This window comes from Brassica napus, assembly GCF_020379485.1.
Source record: "Brassica napus cultivar Da-Ae chromosome C7 unlocalized genomic scaffold, Da-Ae chrC07_Random_17, whole genome shotgun sequence".
Lineage (NCBI taxonomy): Eukaryota > Viridiplantae > Streptophyta > Magnoliopsida > Brassicales > Brassicaceae > Brassica > Brassica napus.
In genome coordinates this window covers 1-21,457 of record NW_026014327.1, presented here as the reverse complement: position 1 = coordinate 21,457, position 21,457 = coordinate 1, and the positions used below count along the sequence as shown (strand labels likewise).

Below are 21,457 nucleotides of genomic sequence, written 5' to 3'. Positions count from 1 at the left end.
CTGGCTCTGGCAGAACAAGACAGAAAAGAAGAAAAGAAAGAAAGAAGAAAGAAGCTGAAGTTGGGGTACCTCGAAGAATGGCCAAGCTTGGCAAACTCAGGAACTGCCCGAACTCTGATCTCTTTGCAGACACTCTCGAAAGCATTTAGGTTCATCAAGTCGCTATCCTCCTTGGCCTCAAGTTAGTCAAGAAGCAGTCCTCCAGGTAGTCTGCGCACTGGCTCGGAAGGATAAGGATCCAATTGAAGCAGGGTCCAAATTGGTAATGCTCTGTCTGTTCAAAAAAAGAGATGGGTAGGGAATGGCTCCTCTGGCTCTGTAGTCAAAAGAAGTAGAGGTAGTGCAAAGGCTCTGAAGAAACAAACGGAAAACCTCGAAGAAAGCCAAGCTGGGCAAACTCAGGCCCCTGCCCGAAAGGATCTCCTTGTCGTTGATTTGAATGGCTCTGTTTCATTTGGTCACTCCATTCCAAGTTCCGACTCTGGCCTGATTCAAGTTTGATAGTCAGTATGAAGATGAAGATAATCCCCTTGATATAGAATTCGCTTCATCGATGTGGTTACTAAAGGGATGAAGAAGTCTGCAAGGAAAGCTAGGGTCAGAGGCCCTTTAAACCTCTGATTTCCACCTTTTAATGGATATTTTTTGCTGGAACATTAGAGGAATAAATGATAAAATAAAACGTCGCGGAATAAAGAAATGGCTGAAGAAGTACCAGCCTCTTTTTGGTGGTCTTGTCGAGACCCACGTCTACCCGGATAAAGCCCTTGTGTATCATAAGCAGAGTCTTCCCTGAATGGCGATACGAATGTAATTAATACGAGTTTTCGGATTTAGGAAAAATTTGGTTACTATGGCATCCTTCTGTGGCTGTCTCAGTTTGTCACAAATCCCTCCAGTCGATTTCTTGCATTGTTAAGCTGCCCCTGAGTAACTTGGAATTTGCTGCAACAATGGTTTATGGCTCTAACTGTAGGAGGGTCAGGATTGGGGGACTTTAATCAAGTTCTATTTGCTGATGAACACTCTTCAGCGGACCGCTTCTCCTCCCCTCTAGGAATGAGAGAATTTGGGCAATGTGTAACCTCAGTTGAGCTTACAGACCTGGCTTGCATTGGAAACTCTTTTACTTGGTCGAAAAACAAGGCATTACTCTTGTGTCCAAGAAGCTTGACAGAATCATGGTTAACGATGAATGGCTGACCATGTTTCCAAATGCTCTAGGTGTCTTTGGTGATCCAGGAATCTCCGATCACAGTCCATGTTGCGTCTTCCTCGATACTACCTCTTCAAAGCCGAAAAAACCCTTCAAGTTCTTTAGTATGCTGAATCAGAACCCAGACTTCCCTATTCTCATCAGAGAGTGCTGGCGTGCTCTGCCTTTTGAGGGTTCTAAGATGCTGATGGTATCTAGGAAGCTGAAAGCGATTAAAAGTGTTATTAGATCTTTCAGCAGAGACAATTACTCTCTTCTGGAGAAGCGAGTTGTTGAGGCTTTTGATGAGCTCCTAGCTTGCCAACTACGGACCCTAAATAACCCGACACCTGAGGCTGCACTCTCTGAGAAGGAAGCTCACCACAAATGGAGTATTCTAGCTAGAGCTGAGGATTCTTTACTCCAGCAAAGATCTAAAGTTAACTGGTTGGGATTTGGGGACTGTGATTCGGCTTACTACCATCGTTCTCTCAGGACCAGGCAATCTATCAACTTGATCTCTTGTCTTCTAGATGATGGTGGGAATCTGTTAGAATCCAAAGAGGATATTGAGAAGCACATTGTCGGTTACTATGAAACTTTGTTGGGCGGAAATCAGACTTGTTCTACTGCTGTTGTTTCTGAGTTGTCAAACCTACTACCTACCACTCTCAACAGCTCGATTCTGGACATTATAAATGAACCTGTCACTGATACAGCTATCCAAGAGGTCTTTTTCGCTATGCCGAAGAATAAGTCACATGGACCAGATGGATACCCGGCTGAATTCTTTACAGGGAATTGGAAATCTGTGGGCAGAGATGTAATGGACGCAGTCCATGAGTTCTTCTCGTCAGGATATCTTCTTCAGCAATGGAATACCACAATCCTTTCCTTGATCCGAAGAAGACTAATGCGAACCGTATAGCCGACTTTCGTCCGATCTCTTGCTGCAACACAGTCTATAAAGCTGTTTCTAAATTGCTTGCAGAACGTCTGAAACTTGCCCTACCTTGTTTATCTCCAATGCCCAGTCTGCATTTATTCCGTGGAGATTACTTCTTGAAAATGTCCTTATGGCTACGGAGCTAGTCCAAGGCTACAACTGGAAGAGCATCTCTAAGCGCTCAATGCTGAAGGTCGACCTAAAGAAGGCTTTTGACTCAGTTAATTGGGATTTCATTATTCTGATCCTCCAAACGCTTGGATTCCCCCCATCTTTTGTGAACCTGATCCACCAGTGCATTTCAACAACCCGCTTCTCGGTTTCTATCAATGGAGAACTCTGTGGTTACTTCAAAGGAGCAAGGGATCTGAGGCAAGGCGACCCTCTGTCTCCGTACCTTTTTGTTTTAGCCATGGAAGTATTCTCTCAATTGCTCAACAGGGAGTTTGCCTCTGGTCAGATAGGGTACCATCCAGCTGCAACGAACCCCCTTGTTACTCACCTGGCTTTTGCTGATGAGTCATGATTTTTTTCGATGGAGAATACGGTTCACTCCGCCACATATCAGCTACCCTTGAGAGATTTGCAACTTGGTCAGGTCTGTATATGAATCGCAACAAAACAGAACTTTACACTGCAGGACTGAATAGTGTAGAATCTGTTGAAATGAACAGCATTGGTTTCACTGTTGGCTCGCTCCCGGTCAGGTATTTGGGTCTGCCTCTTATGCATAAGAAGCTCGGAATATGTGACTACAGGCCATTGCTTGACCAATTAAGAGCTCACTTTTCCTCCTGGTCCTCTAGAGCTTTATCTTTTGCGGGTAGAAGACAGTTAATATCCTCTGTGATCTATGGCATTCTTAACTTCTGGTTCTCCACTTTCCTCCTGCCCAAAGGATGTGTCAAACAAGTGGAATCCTTATGCTGTAGGTTTTTGTGGAATGGGAACATCACAACTAGAGCCTCTGCAAGAGTCTCATGGGCGAACTGCTGTCTCCCAAAAGAAGAAGGAGGACTGGGATTAAGGGATTTTATTTTATGGAATAGAACTCTGAATCTGAAGCTTATTTGGCTTCTATATCAAGAAAATGAATCTCTATGGGCGGTCTGGTGCAAAGAACACCGCTTGAAAGCTATCAGTCTTTGGAGCCTAGATGAAGCAAAGCAAGGATCATGGATTTGGAAGTCTATTCTAAAACTGAGAACTACGGCAGAATGTTTTCTAAGATGCAAGGTTGGGAATGGGCGAACGGCTAGTTTCTGGTATGATCAATGGACTCCATTGGGAACTCTCATCACATTCCTAGGTCCCTCGGGTCCTCGAGCGCTTGGTGTTCCACTTCATTCTACAGTTGCTGATGCTTGCACACCTGTTGGATGGAAACTCAGACACGCTAGATCACCAGCTGCAGAGACTCTTCAGCTTCATCTGTGCACGGTACCTATCCCCTCTATCTCTACTGTCTCGGATGCTTATGTTTGGGAAGTGGAAAATGTGGCTCTGGAGGCTTTCTCTACAAAGTTAGTGGGAAGTGGAAAATGTGGCTCTGGAGGCTTTCTCTACAAAGTTAACCTGGGAAGCTATTCGTAACAGACGAGAGCGACAATCATGGACTGAAAATGTTTGGTTCAAAGGAGCAATCCCAAGTCAAGCATTCATGATGTGGATGACTCATCTCGACCGTCTTCCCACAAGGGAGCGCATTGCTATATGGGCTGTAAACACACTAGATTCTTGTTGTGTTTGCAATGTATACTTGGAGTCCAGAGACCATCTATTTCTGCGGTGTAAATTCAGTGATCATCTCTGGGTCCTAGTCCTTCACAGATTGGGCTATAACCCGTTCCGGTTTCACACAAGGACGGCATTTATGGACTGGCTTGGTTTGAAAGACAATGTATGTCCCCTCACGCTTCGTCGGTTAGCTGCTCAGGCGACTGTTTATTCACTCTGGTGGGAGCGTAATAACAGGTTGCATAACTCGATCTCAACGCCGGTGTCGCATACTTTCAAGAAGATTGATAGACTCGTCCGTAACTCCATCATTGCAAGGAAGAACCACAAAAAGTTCAATAACCTAATGAGACTTTGGCTGAAGTATGAGTGATCAAACTAACCTACCTAGTAGTTAGTACCTTGTAGTCTTTCTCTGTTTTTCTTTTTTTGTCAGAAAGGGGCTAGCCCGCTTAAACTTTTTGTACAAACAAAACTTCTCATTTTCTAATGATATTCACATACTCTGCAAAAAAATATATATATATATATTATATATACTCATAATGCAGTAACTCAAATGGTTCCATTGAAGAAACGAGTTTAAGTGTTTCATATTTCCGAATAAACCTGAACAATTACTGGAAAAAACGAGAGAAAACATCTGCATGATGAAACAGAGACAATGTGCGTGAGAGAGACAAGTATCATTTCTTCTTCTTGCTTTCATCGGCTCTCATGAGCTGAACCGGAGCTGCTGGTACCCTAAACCACCATTCTCTGACCCGCCTCTCTAACCGGTCACTACTCGCTTTCCTCCACCCAACTTCCCTCGTGAACCACTCTACAAACGCCATCGTTAACAAGTACTTCACCGGAACAACCGCCAAGATCACTGCCACAATCACAAGCGATATAGCCGATGTATCCGTCGCCTGTAAAACATACAAACAGAGGGAGTTATATTAGCCGCAGACAACATTTTACCTTAATCGTCATCATGTTTTGATGACAGTATCATACCTGAGGAAGAATTGCGAGAGTAATGGCTCTTATTTTGAGGAGACCAACGTTAACGGTTTGAATTAGCGACTCAAATTGGCTGACTGCGTCTTGTAGTAGGAGTAGCTGCTCCACTGCGTTTTTACTCGGTGGAGCTTTGACTCGAACGGCTTTTGGCTCTTTCCCTTTGTTGAATTGCTTACGCCATAGCATTACCATAGCCGCCAGGACTAATACCAATGGTAGTATGAAACCGATCCACCCACTTCACAACATAAGAAGATCGTTGATGTCATTACACTTACACAGCAGATCAAAACATAGCATCATCACTTTCACGAGTTATCATGTGACGGAACTCTATCATCCTTTGTCATCATGTCTTATAAAGATGAAATCTTACCTGATTATCAAATAGCTCACCAAGATCACGAACACTGTCGATTTATAAGGCTCTTGCCAAGATGCTAAGAGTTTTATACGCAAGGCTAGTTTGATGAAAGGGAGTAATAGTTCCTACAATGAGATTATTGGTTAATATAGTAACAACGGAGCCAAAAACAAAAGTTAAAGATGAATAGAAAGTATCTCGTGATACCTTCATTACTGCAACATTAGTGTCAATTCCTTCTACTTTCACTTGTTCCACAGTCGCCTGAGCAGCTTCAGCTCTGTCTGTGTCTAGGATGGACTGTTTCAGAGCTATCTCCAATGGACTCGTCTCCCCAACACAAAAATCCCCTACGATTGTCATTTCTTCACCCATATTCGTACTAGTTTCTAGATTCAATCCAAAGTGCTCAAGCAAAATAAGTGAGACTGGAGATAAGTTTGAGGGCCATTTCATATACTGAACAGAACTGACATCAGACTGAACATCGGTGGTTATGCGAGAAACTCGTCTGTATAGAGCTTCTAAGACCATATCTCCACCAGGAAGGCTTTCTGCTAGGTTGAATATAAGCAATGTTTTGTATTGAGAAGAGAAGACTTGGAAAGCTTCCTTTATTGCACGGTAGCGGAATATGCCAAGGATTGCCCTTGCAAGTATTTCTGATCTTTGAATCCCTTTAAAGTTGTATTTTCGAATGAACCATTGCACACGAAGGATCTCCAGACATATACCCAACCAGTAGTCTCGACGAGCATTTCCTTTGAACTCCGTAAATTCAAAATATACCGGCTCTGGCCTGTACATACAAAAGAAGATAACGCAAAAGGAATAATATATCCATGAGTACGAGATATTGTGAATGGTCATTAAACAAGAGAGCAATAACATTGTATTTCACCAGCACACGTACACTATAATCGATTTGTACATGATGGCTTTATCAAAGATACGAGCACCCAACGGCCCTGTCAACTCAGGTTTGATGACCTGTTTTGTGTCTTCAGTGAGATCATATCGCATGGGCTTATCACCACCACCCATTGAATCAAAATACAGGGCACAGTTGGTAAGTGTCAGTTTTCCTACAAAAGGAAATGCTTGATACTTGTTAAAATGGAAACAAAATCAACCAACTTAAACCACGATTTTCGGGTTTTCTCCTTTTTCTTAAGGTAGATTTTATTGCCAATTCAGAAGGTCAGCATAAATAAAATGTGATATATGCAAAGATATCTCCAGAAGTTTACCAGGCCATGCTGAGATGCCCACGTGTTTGAAAACTGGTAAAACAGGATTGCCACCATCTATATCAAGAACTATTTCCCCCTTGGCAAGCTGAAGACTGGCAGCTGAAGGTCCAAGAGAGCTTTTAGCAGCCTTGTAAATTCTGCAAAATAGAAAACGGGTGAGGAAAAATAAAAGAGAAACTAGATATTTGGAGGAAATAAACATCCGCAATCAAATGTAAGAAAACATGGTTTCTCTGTGGATCGATCTCATTCTAAATCAGACCCGTGATATCCAAAAAGATTCATACTTATTCTGATATCACTGATTGAACCACCGGTATAATTCATCTTCAACTCAATATTAGTTAACAAGCAACAATAAATTTTTGACATTATATGTTGCCAGCTAAGGAATCATGAGTGTGCTTGATGTAAGAATAAAGCAAAAGCGATGCTAGAGAAGTAAAGCGAAATTAAGTACAAAAAATGACATGAAAAATACGGTTGATAACACTATCAGATGGTGCAACAAGTCAACAAATGCAGAAAAACAAAATGAGGGACTTTAAGAACAGTAGTTAGTTCATACTTGTCAAGTGTGCGGATGTATTTGTCATATACGAGAAAATGAAGCCTGTGGCCTGAAGAGCTAGTCAGTGCATCAAAAAGATTATGTACGGTGATTGCATCTGCAATGGCAGGACAAACCGGAGCGATTCTTGCAAAGGCGTCCTGTCCAACAGACTTTTTCTCATCAACCTGTTAAGCATATTTTCAGGAAGAAAAAAAAAAAGCCTGTTAGTTCCTTCCAAATTTGACTAACGCATAAACAAAAGAAGTCTTAAGATGGAAATAACCTGCATTGCCATAGATGTGGGACTTGAATAGAACAGAGACCACCCGTCCTCATCCTCAGAGTCTTGCGTGGAGGGAGACACTGCATCCTAAAATTGGAAAATAAGATATAAAGCATCATCGTTCCAAATAAGTTAAAAAATCAACAAGATAGAGTTCTCACTTTGCTCTCATTCTCACTAGTGACACTGGGAGTCTCCCAAGCAAGCATCATATCAAACATGAGCTGACGAAACTCTTGATCACTTAAGTAACTAGGCTGCTTCATTACTTGATGTAGAGCCTGAAACGAGCAGAACTCGAGAAAGTTCCTCGCGTACGTCAAGAGCTGCTTAACACTCTCAGGCAACTCTACATCAAATCGGTGCTGCAAATCTTGCGTTGGAATCTTGAGGATACTGAACAATCGGCAACACGAAAACAAATCCTAAATCAATCAATTAGAAGATGCAATCGCCGGTATAAACCTAATTAGGAGATCATATGGAATGTGTTCGAGAAAGTACATTGAACAGCGGGAGACGACGGAATTGGCGAGAAGCGAGAGCTGAGGGATAGGTTTCGGGGAAGCGATAGGCGACGGAGAACCATCTCCGTCACGGCCGGCGGAGGATTTCTTGCGGTGGAATAGGGATTTCAAAGAGTTCTGCTGGTTTCTCATGAAGCTCTCCAGCATTCCCACTTTCGCATCGCCGCCGTCTTCTTCCATCGCACAATCAATCGGATCAGAATCGTAACCCTAGAACGCCTCTCAGATAACTCCTCTCTCTTCCTATCCTTTGAGTGCAAGCTTCGCAGATTCGCGAGTCACGCAACTGTATCTATTGAGCACTGTGAGAGATATTCTTCATCACCCACGCACGCTTTGCAGTTCTTTTTATCCAAAACTGGAATGAATTAAATATCTCAAATCAAACCGAATTAAACCGGTTAGTCATAGTTGACCAAAACAAAAAAAAAATCATTGCACTGAACTAAACGTTGCTCTGTGAATTAAACCAAACGGTTGAGCTTCCGAATAAGCGATTCGTTTTGGATGATCATACATGAGAATGTAAACTAAAAAGTAAAAACCAAACGGCCACACAATGTATTCTTTTACTTTCTTCAGTTTTGTTGTTCGTAAGAGAAGAAGAATCAAAAGAAGAGAGAAAGAATAAGCTTCTTGTGCTGTTGTTGAGGTTCTAAAGCTTGGATTTGCCACTGCGAGGAGGGTCCTTTGCCCAGAGAGGAGGGATGATTCTATGGTCTTGCTGCACAGGCTGCTGCTGCTCTTCCTTTCTCTCGGTCTCTTTCTCGTCCTCTAGAACCTCTTTAGAGAATGCGTTTGGGTTGGCTTTGACACATTTTTGCAAGGCCACGAATGGATGCACACAGTCTGATCCCTGCAACAAACAAATGTTTTGTCAGCACTTGGTTCCATCAGCCTAAACAATCTAGTAGCAAGGTTTACCTTTTCTTCAGCAGTGCTGATGAGAAAGCAACGGAACGCTTCAGTGAACTGAGACCCGCAAGATCCATTGCGGAGATCAGCTATGCAAGGACAATCGAGAGCTTTCTGTGCCTTGGCTTCAAGCGACTGATGGGAATTGGTGCTTTGTCAGAAAAAACTCAGAAAAGAGCTTGCGAATAAACAGAGTAAGAGAGAGTAGGAGGATTAACCTCGTTCTCATTGTCACCTTCACCAAATGCTGCAGCTTCTGTAATATTAATGGAGAGGACAAGGATGTCAAATATCACTCAGAGAAGAACACAAAAACTACAAAGAGCTTATAAATGGTACTCAGAGAGCTTATAAATGGTACTCAGAGAGCTAAAACAAGAACAGAAACTGAGAATAAGGCAATTTCAATGGTAATCAAAAGCATAGACTAAAACAATTCACAAAAATAATTGACTTTTCAGCTAATATATAGACATTCATTTCGATGGAGATATAGAAAGCCGAACCTGCAAGGAGAGACCCCATCGAAGTATCATCGCCATCAGAATCCCGCGGCGGATTCGTGGAAGGAGGAGGAGTATTACTCGTCGGCGTTGTGGATGAGGCAGAGTTGTCGTTACTCTGAGCTTGACCCATCTCTCCCTTTCTCCTCCGTCTGAGCAAAAACCTCCCAAGTTAGCCGCCGACGAGAATCAGATCCCGCAAAAATGAAATGGAATCTATACATGGCCCAGATTATCATTATATGGGCTTTATGATCTATTGGGCTTGAGTTCGAAAGCTCTGCTCTTTTGTTTCTGTGGTAACTTTTTGGTTCTTGGTGGGCAGAAGAAAGAAAGATTCAATTTCTCTTGTTAATTTTCCAAAGGGCCCCCCGAAAAAAGAGAGAAAAGTTCAATTTCATCAACAAGAAACAACTGCGAAACAGAAGTACAATGATTCTAAATCTTTGCTTAGGCTGTCAAACGAGCATGAAGTAGGGTCAAGACACTTTTTAATATAAAACCCAGAAACACACCAATTTGATTTCTTTTTTTTTTGTTGTTGTCAACCCTTTCGGCTTATTAACGAGTAACGACTCCCACTATGGTCGATTCTAGCTGTCAAAGTCCATACACTTTACTCTGCGTTTCAAAATTCCGAACACCTTTTGTTGTTTATCACGATTCACGGGGGCTTCTAGCGTAAAACTAATCGGTGATCAGTGGATTGATTCTAACTCTTTATATATTACTTAAGTTCCTTTAGAATTTTCGATGTGAGATATATATCCCTAATAATCCTCCTCGAGATAATGGTTTTTATCGGTCAGAAATCTCGGAACTTTAGGATATTTATACTCGGTTGAGCGAGTTTAATACGATCTTTATATCTGATCGGAATGGTTAATATTAATTAGGAGTTTAGGGTATTTAGGAATCTGGCTTTGATATCCTGTTAGATTCGGGTTTGTTATGAGTTTCCAACTTAAAATCAATTGGTGATGAATTGATCATAACTCTTTATATATTACTTAAGGTCCATTATAATTCTCTATGTGAGATATATATCCCTAATACCTTTCTGAACGTTAATTATTTTGGGTTAGTACGAAATGTTTATCCATTTTATAAGACGAAACATTTTTCAATTCAAATAATATTATTTTAACCATTTTTATTAATTAAGAAAAAGTTTCTTTAATTTTTTTCAAAATCTGAAACCAACCGTTACTAATAAATAACTAGTATGATATAACGTAAATTATTCCTCCCAACTAAAATTGAATTAGACGCACAACAAAACTATTTTTTGCGCCGAAACCACTATCCCAGTACACCATTTATATAACTTTAACCATTTCATTATGTGGAATTGAATGATTTAGAGAACTTGGAACCGGTTTCCTAAACCCGGTTTATCAACTCCTAATCAGAGCGAACCGTTCCTAGTTACGTCCATGCAGTATGTAAAACAGTGGGCGTCCACCACATTTGAGGCTCATACTGTCGTACTTACATGTTGTGTTGTTGATTACGATGTCTATGCGGCAGGTTATGAATAGTTTTTCTTTTCAAATTAATCACAACAAATTATTTTAATGTGTGTATATTTATATAATGCTTGGTAATGTCCTACACGGACCGTTATCAAGCCGCAATTGACGCTTTTGAAATACACTTGAGAGAGAGATAATTAAAAACAATATGAACTCAAAAGCCTTACACAGCGAAGAACAGCAAATAAAGTTCAAAATCAAATTCTCAAAATATTAAATTCATATATTTCCATTTTGCTTGTGTTCTCTAGATTCGCTATCGACAGAATCATATTTAGTATTACTCTCGCCTTGACGAAACTGATGATGTAATATTATTTAAGAATATAAAAACAGTATATATATACACCAAATGATTAAGAATTCATATTTTTGGTTAAAAGTTAACCCTAGTAGACTGACTGATCACGGATAATACTAATATCATATGTAACAGGATTTGAATAGAGTAAATTTTCATATTTGAAAGTAAGTAAAGATTAACAATAATGTAGCAAGTTGTTATTGAATGATTTACAGTGAGTTATTACTTTCTAGCATTTTTATTGGTGAATGAAAAGCTGCCTCTGGTGACCACATAATGGATGGGATTGGGAGTTGTGTTATTGTCGTTACAAAAATAAATTTTGTAGCTTCGACCGAAACTGTTATTGTAGTGGAGATTTGTGTTACTTTAATGATGGTTTTGATATTAAAGTTTGGACGACCCACATCTAATGTTTTAATTTCCATCTTCATTTGTCATATAAAAGTAGATGTATATCAATTCAACGAGCTGCCAAAACTAGTATTGCCTATAAGCTATAACTATTCAAAATAATTTTGACTTGTAAGTTCAGCGACCCATATCTAATTTCCATCTTAAATTGCCTTATGATGTGATGAAGTACATTTATCACAAATCAACAGGTTGGCAGAAGTAACATCGCTATGAATATTCAACGATCAAAGAGTTATATCCTCAAGTGCTAAAAAAAGTTTGGTGTTCAATGGGTAATCAATTCTCATTTATTTTCTTAACAAATATAAAATAAGAATAGGAATTGATTGTTACAAGTTACAACCAACATATATAACAAGATATTTAAACTATGGTCATCTGGTTATCGTCTATTAATTTCCCCTTTCAGACAAAAAGAATCTTCATGTGTTTTTTTTTTTTTTTTTTTGAAAAGGAATCTTCATGTGTTGGGTTTTATCAATATCATTAAGACATGGTTACGAACATAAACATATAGATCAAATACTTTACGTTCAACCGATGGTATATAATCCTGATTTAACAGCATTATTTGAAAAATTATACTGTATAGTTGATTTATTATAACTTTATCATGAGACAAACAGTGGCCTATATCACGAATTCACATGAATTTATTTAATGATGTCCTCTTGAGAGCTTGGACACAAAGAAGAAGAATACTTCTAATGTAAAAAACAAAGGAGTGTAAACAATTTTCAAACTGATCTGCGCTCCAACGTTCGAAATGAAACTAGGATCCTCGTGATTCATCCAACGGTCACAATTCTCCATGTGAATCTCTTCAAGACTTGTTTGGTAAATTTTCAAAAAAACAAATATTTTACTCTTTTTCACCAAGGCTATAAATAAAGGTGGATCATTTTTCTAGATCCAACCAGACTTAATCCAACAATTGTTTGATTAAAGTGAAAAGAAAATACTTTTTGCAGCTCATTCATTTTTCTTTCTTTATTTTTTTTTATGGATGGATCATTATACCTTCTTGTCTAAGCGAAGGAACAATAATAAAACAGTTTTTTTTTTTTTTTTATTATCCAAATTCAAGTCAAAGTTAACTCCTGTCAGTTTCTTTTGTCCGAGCACAAATCTTTATTTTTAACCACTTTTGCGTTAAGCTGATCGGAAACCCATTTTCCCAAAATGCAAAACCTGAGATGGGTTTTGAATCTCTTGTTTGTTTCTTCTCTTCTTCATAATCTTGTTCACTCCTCATCACAAGTAATCTGCTCAAGCCAAGACAGAGCAGCACTTCTCGCTTTCAAATCCAGCATCGTCGAGGACACAACCGGAGTTCTGTCTTCATGGGTCGGCCAAGATTGTTGCAATGGAGACTGGGAAGGCGTACTATGCAACCCAGCCACAGGGAAAGTCACAAGCTTGGTGCTGCAAAGCTCCTTGACCGAACCAACTCTTTACATGAAAGGCACATTATCACCTTCACTGGGGAGTCTCGGATCTCTCCTGGTTTTGGTCATTAGTGGAAACAAATTCATCACCGGCTCGATTCCCAGCAGCTTCTCAAACTTAACTAGTCTCACCCAGCTCGCGCTCGAAGATAATTCTCTCCGCGGAAGTGTTCCTACTGGCTTAGGCCACCTTCCAATGCTGGAATCTCTTTCATTGGCTGGAAACCGCTTCTCGGGTGCTGTCCCTGCGAGTCTGGGGAGCTTGAGAAGCCTTTCTACGATGAGTTTGGCTCGAAACTCTCTGTCAGGTCCAGTCCCTGTGGCGTTCAAGAACCTTCTCAAGCTTCAGATTCTTGATCTCAGCTTCAATTTGTTGTCTGGACCAATCCCGGATTTCGTAGGCCAGTTTCGGGATCTAACCACTCTTCATCTCTCTAGTAACAGATTATCCGGGGGAATACCAGTTTCTGTTTATAACTTGGGGAAGCTTCAGGACATGTCGTTGGAGCGAAACGATCTGACTGGGCCACTCTCTGACGGAATCAGCAATTTGCAGTCGCTCTCTATCCTTGACTTGAGCAGCAACAAGTTCACTGGTCACATACCAGCATCCATTACAAGACTGCAGAATCTCTGGTCTCTCAATCTCTCCAGAAACCATTTCTCTGATCCTCTGCCTGTTGTTGTAGGCAGAGGATTTCCTTCTTTACTGTCGATAGATCTTTCCTACAACAACCTTAATCTTGGAGCGGTTCCAAGCTGGATCAGAGACAAGCCACTCACGGAGATCAACTTAGCTGGTTGCAAACTGAGAGGAACCTTTCCGAAGCTAACAAGACCACACGAGGTGATCTCGCTAGACTTGTCTGAAAACTTTCTCACAGGTGATGTTTCAGCTCTTCTCGCCAACATGACCAGTCTTCAGAAACTTAAGCTCTCAAAGAACCAGCTCAGGTTCGATCTCTCCAAGCTCAAGTTGCCGGAAGGGGTGTCTTCCGTTGATCTAAGTTCAAATCTAGTGGCAGGGTCACTTTCAAGCCTTTTAAACAACAAGACAAGCCGGTTCTTGGAAGAGATCCATCTCACCAACAACCAAATCTCAGGGAGGATCCCTGACTTCGCAGAGAGCTTGAACCTCAAAGTACTCAACATAGGGAGCAACAAAATCGGCGGACAAATCCCAAGTTCAATATCAAACCTTGTTGAACTTGTGAGACTAGACATCTCAAGGAATCACATCACAGGAGTCATACCTCAAGCTTTAGGACAGCTCGCCCAGCTGAACTGGCTCGACCTCTCGATCAATGCACTTACAGGAAGAATCCCAGATAGCTTGTTGAACATCAAGGCAGTGAAACATGCGAGTTTCAGGGCTAACAGACTGTGCGGACTGATTCCACAAGGAAGACCATTCAACATCTTTCCTGCAGCTGCTTATTTGCACAACCTTTGCTTGTGTGGCAAGCCGTTACCACCTTGCATGAAGACTGAGAAGTGAAAACAAACACATGTTTTGAAGTGGCCAGTCCAACCGCTGACTTTGATCTTAATCCCATCCCTTTACGCATTTTCTTCAAAAAAAAATAGATGATATCTTCTATTTGTCTTTTTACTTATTCACTTCCTATCCTATTGTTTTAATCTGTACTTCTTCTATACCTCTGTGATTCTGTTTTAATCTAAATAAAATTATTATCACTTTGATTCAACCAGCAGAACAGAGTAAACCAAACAATAACTTCCAGTTCTAGTAGTCATCAAAAATCTCCCATTCTTGTTCTTTACCCCCTTTTTAAAAAAAATAGAAATCATCATTTATGAAAGTCTGTTACTTAGTGGTATGAAAGATCATACATCGAGATAAAACGAGAAGACTGAAACAGCTTCTGATTAAAAGCATAGAAACAGCCCGAATTAAAAGTATTTGGTAAGACCTGATCGACAATGTATGCTTATTAGCCAAACGCACTTCACCGACCACGACCTCCCCGAACAAGTCTTCCTCTACCTCTACCTCTACCTCTACCGTTTCGACAACCATTTGGTGCATCTCCTTTGTTATCAACTTCCTTCTCCTCATCCTCCTCCAAGAAAAAAAAGTCACAATATCATCATCTTAGAAATCGAGAGTCCATGTAAATAAGGAAAGACAAAACCATTTAAGCAAAGAAACACATACTACATCATCAGCATCGTCGCTCTCAAGCGACTTGTTATATTCTTCCATAAGTTGAGCAGCTTTATCCCTATAAACATTCTTCTCCTAAAAAAAGGACCAAGGAACAAAAAAACAGAGAGTAAGAAGATAATAAATAAGCAAATAGGCAACATGAAACTCCTCAGGAAAAAGGACTCACGTCCTCAGGGAAAGACTTCCACATTTCACCACCAAGCTTTGGAACCTAAAACAGCATAGTCATGTTGTAAAACCAGTGAATGCAACAAGCTCGGGTTGTACAGTCTTACATCCTTAAGGTTAACATATCGATTCTCTTCTTCGTAAGTTTCGCGGAAATCATTCCTGCAAAAGCCGAAAAGAAAAAAAAATAAATCAGCTTTTTTTTCATTATAAAAGGAGAAGACAAAAGTGATCAAAAGATAGAATATTTACATGAAAAAATAAAAGGCGGTAGGAGGTTTCTTCTTAGCCTCAGTTCCTGATTCATTAGAGACGCAATAAAAAAAAAAGCGATTAAAGAGACGATCGATGAGAAACGCAAACGCGAGGAAAACGAAAGAGATTAGATTTACCGATTTTGGCGTCGAGGTTGCACTTGTGCATATATTTATACTTAACAGTTACTTTCTCGTTGCATCCTTCACTGTAATCGTTTAAATATTAAACTAAAAATTGTGAGAAACCTAAACCCTAAACTAAAACAACCAAACCTTCGATCGAAACGTAAAATCCGAATCAAAATTAGATCGTAGATTGAGAGAGTAACCATATAGCGAAAGAGCTGACGAATTTGGGGCGAAGTAAGGTGTTGTTGCTGTTGGTCATCTCTTTCTTATCTCGATCGGAAGTTAGGATAACAAATCTCTCCGAGGAATCGAATCGATGAGAAAGTTTCAGAAACGAAACTTGTTTTGTGGCGCTTATATACTCCCGCGATTTCCTTTTTTTATTAGCTGTTGATCTAATCCACCGTTCGTTTTGCATACGCGATGATAATAAACGGTCTAGATTCGCTTTCTGCTGTCGTCCGATGTGAGTACGGGTTTGATTGGTAGAGGCTGTAGCTTTCGGTTGTTTGCTTTAAGATTTAAGCGGTAGATTTTGTGGCTTTAACTTTAAATTTTATTGTTGTAGGTTTAAAAGCATTGTAGAAAAATTGATTTCTAGATCCATTATATTTTCTTTTAAATATTTTAGGCTCTAACTTTAGTTTTTATTAATAAAGCCTGATTACTTTGATTTTATTGCTCTAGAGACTGTGTAGAGCATTCACACTCAGCCAACACCTATCATCCCCGTATCTTCGCGGCCTCGATTTCTTTGTTTATTTATTAGGGTTTTTCGGTTTAAGTTATTTGGGCCGTATGGCCCATTTATAGCTAGATATTCCAGTATGCCCATTAATAAAGTATATTCAAATGGTCCTTGACTAATTAGCATGAAACAAAATAATGGTCCGGCCCAATATAAAGTGTATATAAGTTAACTCCCAAGAAAATATATAGAGAGGAATATAATTTTCATCTGATGCCTTGCATGTTCAGGCGAAAGACCCCGAATACACTTCAGATGGAAGAGTTTTTTTTATGCAAGGACTCATCCAAAGTAATTGTGATTAAGATAATAGTAAAATTACGGGACAGTGGGTGCCTAACGGTAAAAGTTAAGAGATTCAGAAAGGCTAGGGAATAGAGAGAGAGAGATATAGGCATGTGGGGGTGTTGCAGAGCTGAAAAGACTTTTAGGGTTTTAGGGTGATGGGAAGGTGAATTTACCCTCACTCACTTCTTGCTTCCTGTGCCCCTCCTCTCAGAGAATCTCACATCCTTCTCTCTCCATCTTTCAAATCTTCCTTTTCTTTTTGTGTATAGTTTTAAGACTTTATAGTAAAACAAATATATACACATTTAAATACTTAAGACTAGGAAGCCGATTATAGTAAAAATTTATAAATCCAAGTTATGATTGGGTTTGCGGAATATCTAAAGGTTTCATCATCTTAACTTTCTCTTCATTTTCACAGTATATAATATATATTATCTACTGATTAAAAGAATCTTGCGTCAAAATGATTAGATAGGTGATTAGTTGTAGTCTCTCTCTCTCTCTCTCTCTTCTGTGTTTTCTACAGTGTATGATATCATTGGGAGATTATAGACTAACTTTTTACCTCTATCTGCAAGAAAGAAGATTTTATAGAACTATAACTAAATTCAAACTACAAAACTATTTTCTTCTTTTTAAAACGATAGATATTAGTGATATCTCACGTTAAATATTAGCTTTGTGGAAGATAATCAACTTAAAAAGCTGTTAATAATAACCCGATAGGCTAATACATAGTAGCATAGACAACAGACATGGCATTAGAAACATACATTATATCGCACAAACTGATTTTGAAATAAACAAACAGCAACAAGACATATTTTAGGTTTAAAGAGAATCAAAGTTAAGAGAATAGCTAAGAGGATCGTAGTTGAAACTTGTCTGCTTCTTGTTCTTGTCTCTTGGGGATTTCATCTTCTTCTTCATCTTCTTAATCTCTCTTCTGATTCTCCATAAAATACTTCTCATTAGCTTCTTCTCCTTCTTCCCTAGCTCCATTACCATTATGCATCCCATTTTTCTTCTGCTTTCCTCCTTTTTGGTAGAAAGTGAGAAATGAGAGAGAGAGAGAGAGAGAGCTGCAAAGCTAAAAGAGTGTGAAGTGAATAAAGTCAGTTGTGGAGAAGGAAGACTACTTATAAAAGCAGTATCTCTGTCTTTGTTTGTAGAGTTGTACCAAGGAGAAGCATTGATGTTGACCTCTCAATTTTTAATTTTAGATATATTTTGATTATACATTTACACGTGTACACCTTTTATCTATAAATAATCTTCTGATGTTTGTATTTATTTTTTAACCGTCTAACAGTAATCCACCAAACAGTAAAAATCGGCGATAAGAAGTAGGCAATCATATAGAAGAGTGGGTAAAATTTGCTTGTAGTTAAAAATCGGCGATAAGAAGTAGGCAATCATATAGAAGAGTGGGTAAAATTTGCTTGTAGTTAAATAGTTCCATGCGACCAGACCAACTATTTATTATCAGCTGCACAACCATCTCAGACTACAATACTCTCTTGATATCTAAAAACACTATAGTTATATACTTTTTAACCAACCGACTCTCACATAATTAACCTGAGATTACAAATTGTTGTTTTGCATTTAAATTTTCGATTTTTTTTTTGTTATATTACATTGTTTAGTTTTTGTTAATTAATTTGTGACTTTTTTGTTCGAATTTTGTTTTCTTCAATATTTACTTCATGGCTACATATCATGTGATTAATTTGTTGGCATCATCACATGCATATGTTTTATTGCTTAGACTATACAGTTTCACCAGACACTGTAGCAAAGGTGGGAGTTTATTATTGACATATAAGAGTGTTCGCCATAATGTAAACCTTGAGTCATTACACATCTACTTCATCCATCCATTACACATATACATGCATCTTGAGTCGCCGGTAAAGATAATTTACGTCTTGACCCAAAGAAAGACTAATTAAATGGATGTAGTTTTGGTCTCACCAATCGTATGTGTTAATAATCAAGAGAAGTACATTCGAGATAATTAACCAAGCTTAGATTTTCTGGTCGATATATAAGAATAAAGATCCAAGAAGAGAATCTAAATCTACAAAAGAGACAAAAGAAAGTGACCAGTTTTGGCCTCGGAAAATAAGGGGAGGATCTTTAGAATGTGAAGAAGAGTAAGTTGTACAGCAAAAAAAAGACTGTATGGTCGTTGTCTCTTAACGTAGCTCAGAGCAGAGGCATGGGATTTGCTACTACTCTTCACTGTCATTTTCATTTTCTCCATTTTTTCTAAAACTATATCAGAACAAAAAAAATGTTGAAATAAATTGTTTTGTTTTTATTAGGTAGTTGGTGACAATTCCGTTACATCGTTTTGGCAATTTCGTTTCCTCAAGTAATCTCTAGTCTGTTTGGTTCATTGCAGTTTCTAGAGTCTGTCCTTTCTCTTCCATGTTTTGTTTTATTATGTCTTTTAAGTTTCCATAAGTTATTCTTTCTTCTTCATCTTATCTATAGATGTTGTACATTTTTATTTGGCCTCTTTACCTACCTTAGTTTTAAATAATTGCAGTAAAATATTTCTCGGTGATCATCAAATGTAACAGATTGCATTAATGGTGGTTATAGTTAAGAACTCTCTCTTCAAAATTGAAGAAGTTTTAGTCACTCATTTAGGATTTGAATTAAATCCCTTTGATTGGTCACAAACTGATGGCAGGCTCATAAATTAAGAACGTAGAACATATGATTGATGACAGTAGATCAAATCCAAGAACCATTAAAAAAAAAAATCTATTGCTGAGTTGAGAGAAGAACACTGAACATGTCTATTTCTAAAGAGCAGATATTTTTAGTATTCATATAAGAACTAGGAGAGCAATACACAGCCCATACGGCTCTCTCTACACACACCATAGTTAGAGCAATACACTTCCCCAAAGCAAAGACAAAGATTAGTAACTGGGTGATAAAAAGTCATGGAGTGGCCACCGGAAGCAGCCAACTCGGGAGTGAATCTATAGCCTTCCAAACTCTTTTGGTTAACTTAGTAAGAGAGTAGCATCAGCTTTAGTTTTTTTTTTTGTTAGACTCCCCTTTGGAACCAAATCCACATTTAAAAAAAAACAAGCACAGGACTTGGGACGATGCCACTAAGAAGATGGGCTTTGCTCTGTGCTTTTCTGGAGTTCGGAGTGATTATGATGAAACTTCCTGAAATGCTAAGTTGAGTTCAAGCACAGACTTGGCCACCAAACCTCCTCTTCTACACAAAGCCCAACATAGATGGTTACATCATCATTAATGAGAAAACTATGAAACCTTCACGTTTCACTAGATTATGAGGTTTTTTACCTTGACAGCGAGGGAAGGCAGGCTTTAACTTTCTCTAGCTCCACAAAGCAACGACTGTAGCGCTCAATCCTACATAGCAGTCAAACATGTTTCCATGAGAGTATGCTATCGATATTAAGATACATGATGGCAGAGATAAGGTTTAAAAACCAAGCCAACCTTTGCTCGGCTTCGATATCCACACCAACAGATGCTGGAGCGGACAGTGATGAGTAAATTGGTGACCCGTACATTCTAACCAGCTTAAGCAGCAAATCCAGGGAAACGTTCAAATGCCTAAATATAAAATATTGTATCGTTAGAACGCAAACCGCAAATGTATTGTATCTATGTTCGTAAAGATTCAACTCTGTTAAGGCTTACTGATCCATGTCACTTGCTAGAAGAGCTGCCAGAATGGGAAGAAGGGAGGTACAAGTATCCAGTGTCATAATCTCATTTCTCTCGGTTATTATACTCAGCACATCCGCAGTAACCTGTAAAACAAAAATGAATAAGAAGAGTTGCTTGAGCTGCTAATCTTTTTCTCGGATAATAACTCTATTAGTAGTAGAAATAGAGGGAAACTTACAGCATTATCAGCCATCTTCTCCATCGAACCTATCGTGTTCTTAACATCATTTCTTTCCCAGTATCTACGAACTACCTGCAAATTGGGTAAAACAATTTAGCAAAGAAAAAAACTAGAGGCCTTTCCAATTCCTAATTAGGAAAGAGCCAACAACATTATCACAACTTGGACTGCTTTCATGTTACCTGTAACTTAGCCAAACGAGACTGCATAGAGCTGACAAATTGATCGTGCTTCCCATTATGTCTTCAACAATATTATCTTCAGAAGGAGACTCGATCCCTTGTTCAACTGGCATATGGTTTCCTCTCTGCTTGAACTACATGGAAGGAAATACAATATCTATTATGCCTGGATCTCGGAGGAATATGTATGTCTATTAAGATGCCCTGAAGGCAGTAACATGTGAGATTGAATAAAGAAGAAAAAGTAGCTACGCCTTTGTTCGTTACTTTACAGTTAAGTGTGTTATAGCATCAAAGATCTCAACCTGAAAGCAGAAAGAGTTTAAGGCTATTACCATATTTGAAGGGTGGATGTTAGGAGCCGCCGCATTTCCTCCACCCGGAAAATTAGAAACAGGACCCTCGAAGTTGGAAAATCTTCCTCTCTCTCCCTATTTATGACGAGTGACTGGAATCTTCCTGATGTGGTAAGACACATGAGTAAGGGGACCACAACATTTTCACTAAGAAGGTGAAAGCTGGATCGGAATATTTACCTCCTTTTCGACTTTCAGTGGACTTGGTTCTCTACTTGTTTGTGGCTTACCAAA

At 39.1% G+C, this 21,457-nt stretch overlaps 6 protein-coding genes across 7 annotated transcripts; 2 read left to right on the top strand and 4 right to left on the bottom strand.

The window, feature by feature from the left end:
• The first annotated feature begins 3,804 nt into the window (after nt 1–3,804).
• LOC125594975 lies at nt 3,805–4,251 on the top strand. The gene has a single exon (XM_048770959.1). The coding sequence runs from the start codon at nt 3,805–3,807 to the stop codon at nt 4,249–4,251; it is 447 nt and encodes a 148-aa protein (XP_048626916.1).
• A 178-nt stretch (nt 4,252–4,429) lies between these two features.
• BNAC07G30850D lies at nt 4,430–8,208 on the bottom strand. The gene is made up of 10 exons (XM_048770951.1): nt 7,844–8,208; nt 7,501–7,735; nt 7,340–7,426; nt 7,072–7,241; nt 6,501–6,640; nt 6,164–6,335; nt 5,458–6,049; nt 5,263–5,375; nt 4,881–5,124; nt 4,430–4,792 (listed from the first exon to the last, which is right to left on the bottom strand). Exons 1-10 carry the CDS (start codon nt 8,044–8,046, stop codon nt 4,565–4,567), a joined length of 2,184 nt encoding a protein of 727 aa, XP_048626908.1. The 5' UTR covers nt 8,047–8,208; the 3' UTR covers nt 4,430–4,564.
• Nucleotides 8,209–8,307: 99 nt separating this feature from the next.
• LOC106439883 (mitochondrial intermembrane space import and assembly protein 40 homolog) lies at nt 8,308–9,672 on the bottom strand. Its single transcript, XM_013881423.3, has 4 exons — nt 9,288–9,672; nt 9,000–9,037; nt 8,791–8,916; nt 8,308–8,722 (listed from the first exon to the last, which is right to left on the bottom strand). The coding sequence occupies exons 1-4, from the start codon at nt 9,415–9,417 to the stop codon at nt 8,522–8,524; spliced, it is 495 nt and encodes a 164-aa protein (XP_013736877.1). The 5' UTR covers nt 9,418–9,672; the 3' UTR covers nt 8,308–8,521.
• A 2,783-nt stretch (nt 9,673–12,455) lies between these two features.
• LOC125594972 (DNA damage-repair/toleration protein DRT100-like) lies at nt 12,456–14,697 on the top strand. Its single transcript, XM_048770953.1, has one exon. The coding sequence runs from the start codon at nt 12,723–12,725 to the stop codon at nt 14,484–14,486; it is 1,764 nt and encodes a 587-aa protein (XP_048626910.1). The 5' UTR covers nt 12,456–12,722; the 3' UTR covers nt 14,487–14,697.
• Nucleotides 14,698–14,786: 89 nt separating this feature from the next.
• On the bottom strand, nt 14,787–16,364 carry LOC125594973 (high mobility group B protein 7-like). 2 transcript variants are annotated; one of them, XM_048770955.1, is made up of 7 exons: nt 15,934–16,364; nt 15,740–15,810; nt 15,600–15,645; nt 15,455–15,509; nt 15,346–15,390; nt 15,168–15,251; nt 14,787–15,069 (listed from the first exon to the last, which is right to left on the bottom strand). In XM_048770955.1, the coding sequence occupies exons 1-7, from the start codon at nt 16,149–16,151 to the stop codon at nt 14,959–14,961; spliced, it is 630 nt and encodes a 209-aa protein (XP_048626912.1). In that variant the 5' UTR covers nt 16,152–16,364; the 3' UTR covers nt 14,787–14,958. The 2 variants fall into 2 exon arrangements, with proteins under 2 accessions (XP_048626912.1, XP_048626911.1); XM_048770954.1 differs by having other exon boundaries at nt 14,787–15,072; nt 15,934–16,127.
• A 3,172-nt stretch (nt 16,365–19,536) lies between these two features.
• On the bottom strand, nt 19,537–21,329 carry LOC125594974 (katanin p80 WD40 repeat-containing subunit B1 homolog KTN80.4-like). Its single transcript, XM_048770956.1, has 7 exons — nt 21,203–21,329; nt 20,868–21,001; nt 20,683–20,757; nt 20,475–20,587; nt 20,271–20,387; nt 20,112–20,180; nt 19,537–20,022 (listed from the first exon to the last, which is right to left on the bottom strand). Exons 2-7 carry the CDS (start codon nt 20,892–20,894, stop codon nt 19,956–19,958), a joined length of 468 nt encoding a protein of 155 aa, XP_048626913.1. The 5' UTR covers nt 20,895–21,001; nt 21,203–21,329; the 3' UTR covers nt 19,537–19,955.
• Between the last annotated feature and the right edge of the window lie 128 nt (nt 21,330–21,457).

What these genes read in the sequence shown, in the direction of transcription:
- LOC106439883 (XM_013881423.3), bottom strand. Translation starts at nt 9,417, where the DNA reads ATGGGTCAAGCTCAGAGTAACGACAACTCTGCCTCATCCACAACGCCG. An exon ending in AAGGTGACAATGAGAACGAG is followed by an intron (nt 8,917 to 8,999) that starts GTTAATCCTCCT and finishes AATTCCCATCAG; the next exon opens with TCGCTTGAAGCCAAGGCACA. An exon ending in TCAGCACTGCTGAAGAAAAG is followed by an intron (nt 8,723 to 8,790) that starts GTAAACCTTGCT and finishes TGTTTGTTGCAG; the next exon opens with GGATCAGACTGTGTGCATCC.
- BNAC07G30850D (XM_048770951.1), bottom strand. Translation starts at nt 8,046, where the DNA reads ATGGAAGAAGACGGCGGCGATGCGAAAGTGGGAATGCTGGAGAGCTTC. An exon ending in CTAGTGAGAATGAGAGCAAA is followed by an intron (nt 7,427 to 7,500) that starts GTGAGAACTCTA and finishes TTCCAATTTTAG; the next exon opens with GATGCAGTGTCTCCCTCCAC. An exon ending in ATGTACAAATCGATTATAGT is followed by an intron (nt 6,050 to 6,163) that starts GTACGTGTGCTG and finishes TTGTATGTACAG; the next exon opens with GCCAGAGCCGGTATATTTTG.
- LOC125594975 (XM_048770959.1), top strand. Translation starts at nt 3,805, where the DNA reads ATGTGGATGACTCATCTCGACCGTCTTCCCACAAGGGAGCGCATTGCT.
- LOC125594974 (XM_048770956.1), bottom strand. Translation starts at nt 20,894, where the DNA reads ATGCAGTCTCGTTTGGCTAAGTTACAG. An exon ending in CTCGTTTGGCTAAGTTACAG is followed by an intron (nt 20,758 to 20,867) that starts GTAACATGAAAG and finishes CCCAATTTGCAG; the next exon opens with GTAGTTCGTAGATACTGGGA. An exon ending in AGAAGATGGCTGATAATGCT is followed by an intron (nt 20,588 to 20,682) that starts GTAAGTTTCCCT and finishes TTTGTTTTACAG; the next exon opens with GTTACTGCGGATGTGCTGAG.
- LOC125594973 (XM_048770955.1), bottom strand. Translation starts at nt 16,151, where the DNA reads ATGCAAAACGAACGGTGGATTAGATCAACAGCTAATAAAAAAAGGAAA. An exon ending in ACCGCCTTTTATTTTTTCAT is followed by an intron (nt 15,510 to 15,599) that starts GTAAATATTCTA and finishes CGGCTTTTGCAG; the next exon opens with GAATGATTTCCGCGAAACTT. An exon ending in GATATGTTAACCTTAAGGAT is followed by an intron (nt 15,391 to 15,454) that starts GTAAGACTGTAC and finishes ATGCTGTTTTAG; the next exon opens with GTTCCAAAGCTTGGTGGTGA.
- LOC125594972 (XM_048770953.1), top strand. Translation starts at nt 12,723, where the DNA reads ATGCAAAACCTGAGATGGGTTTTGAATCTCTTGTTTGTTTCTTCTCTT.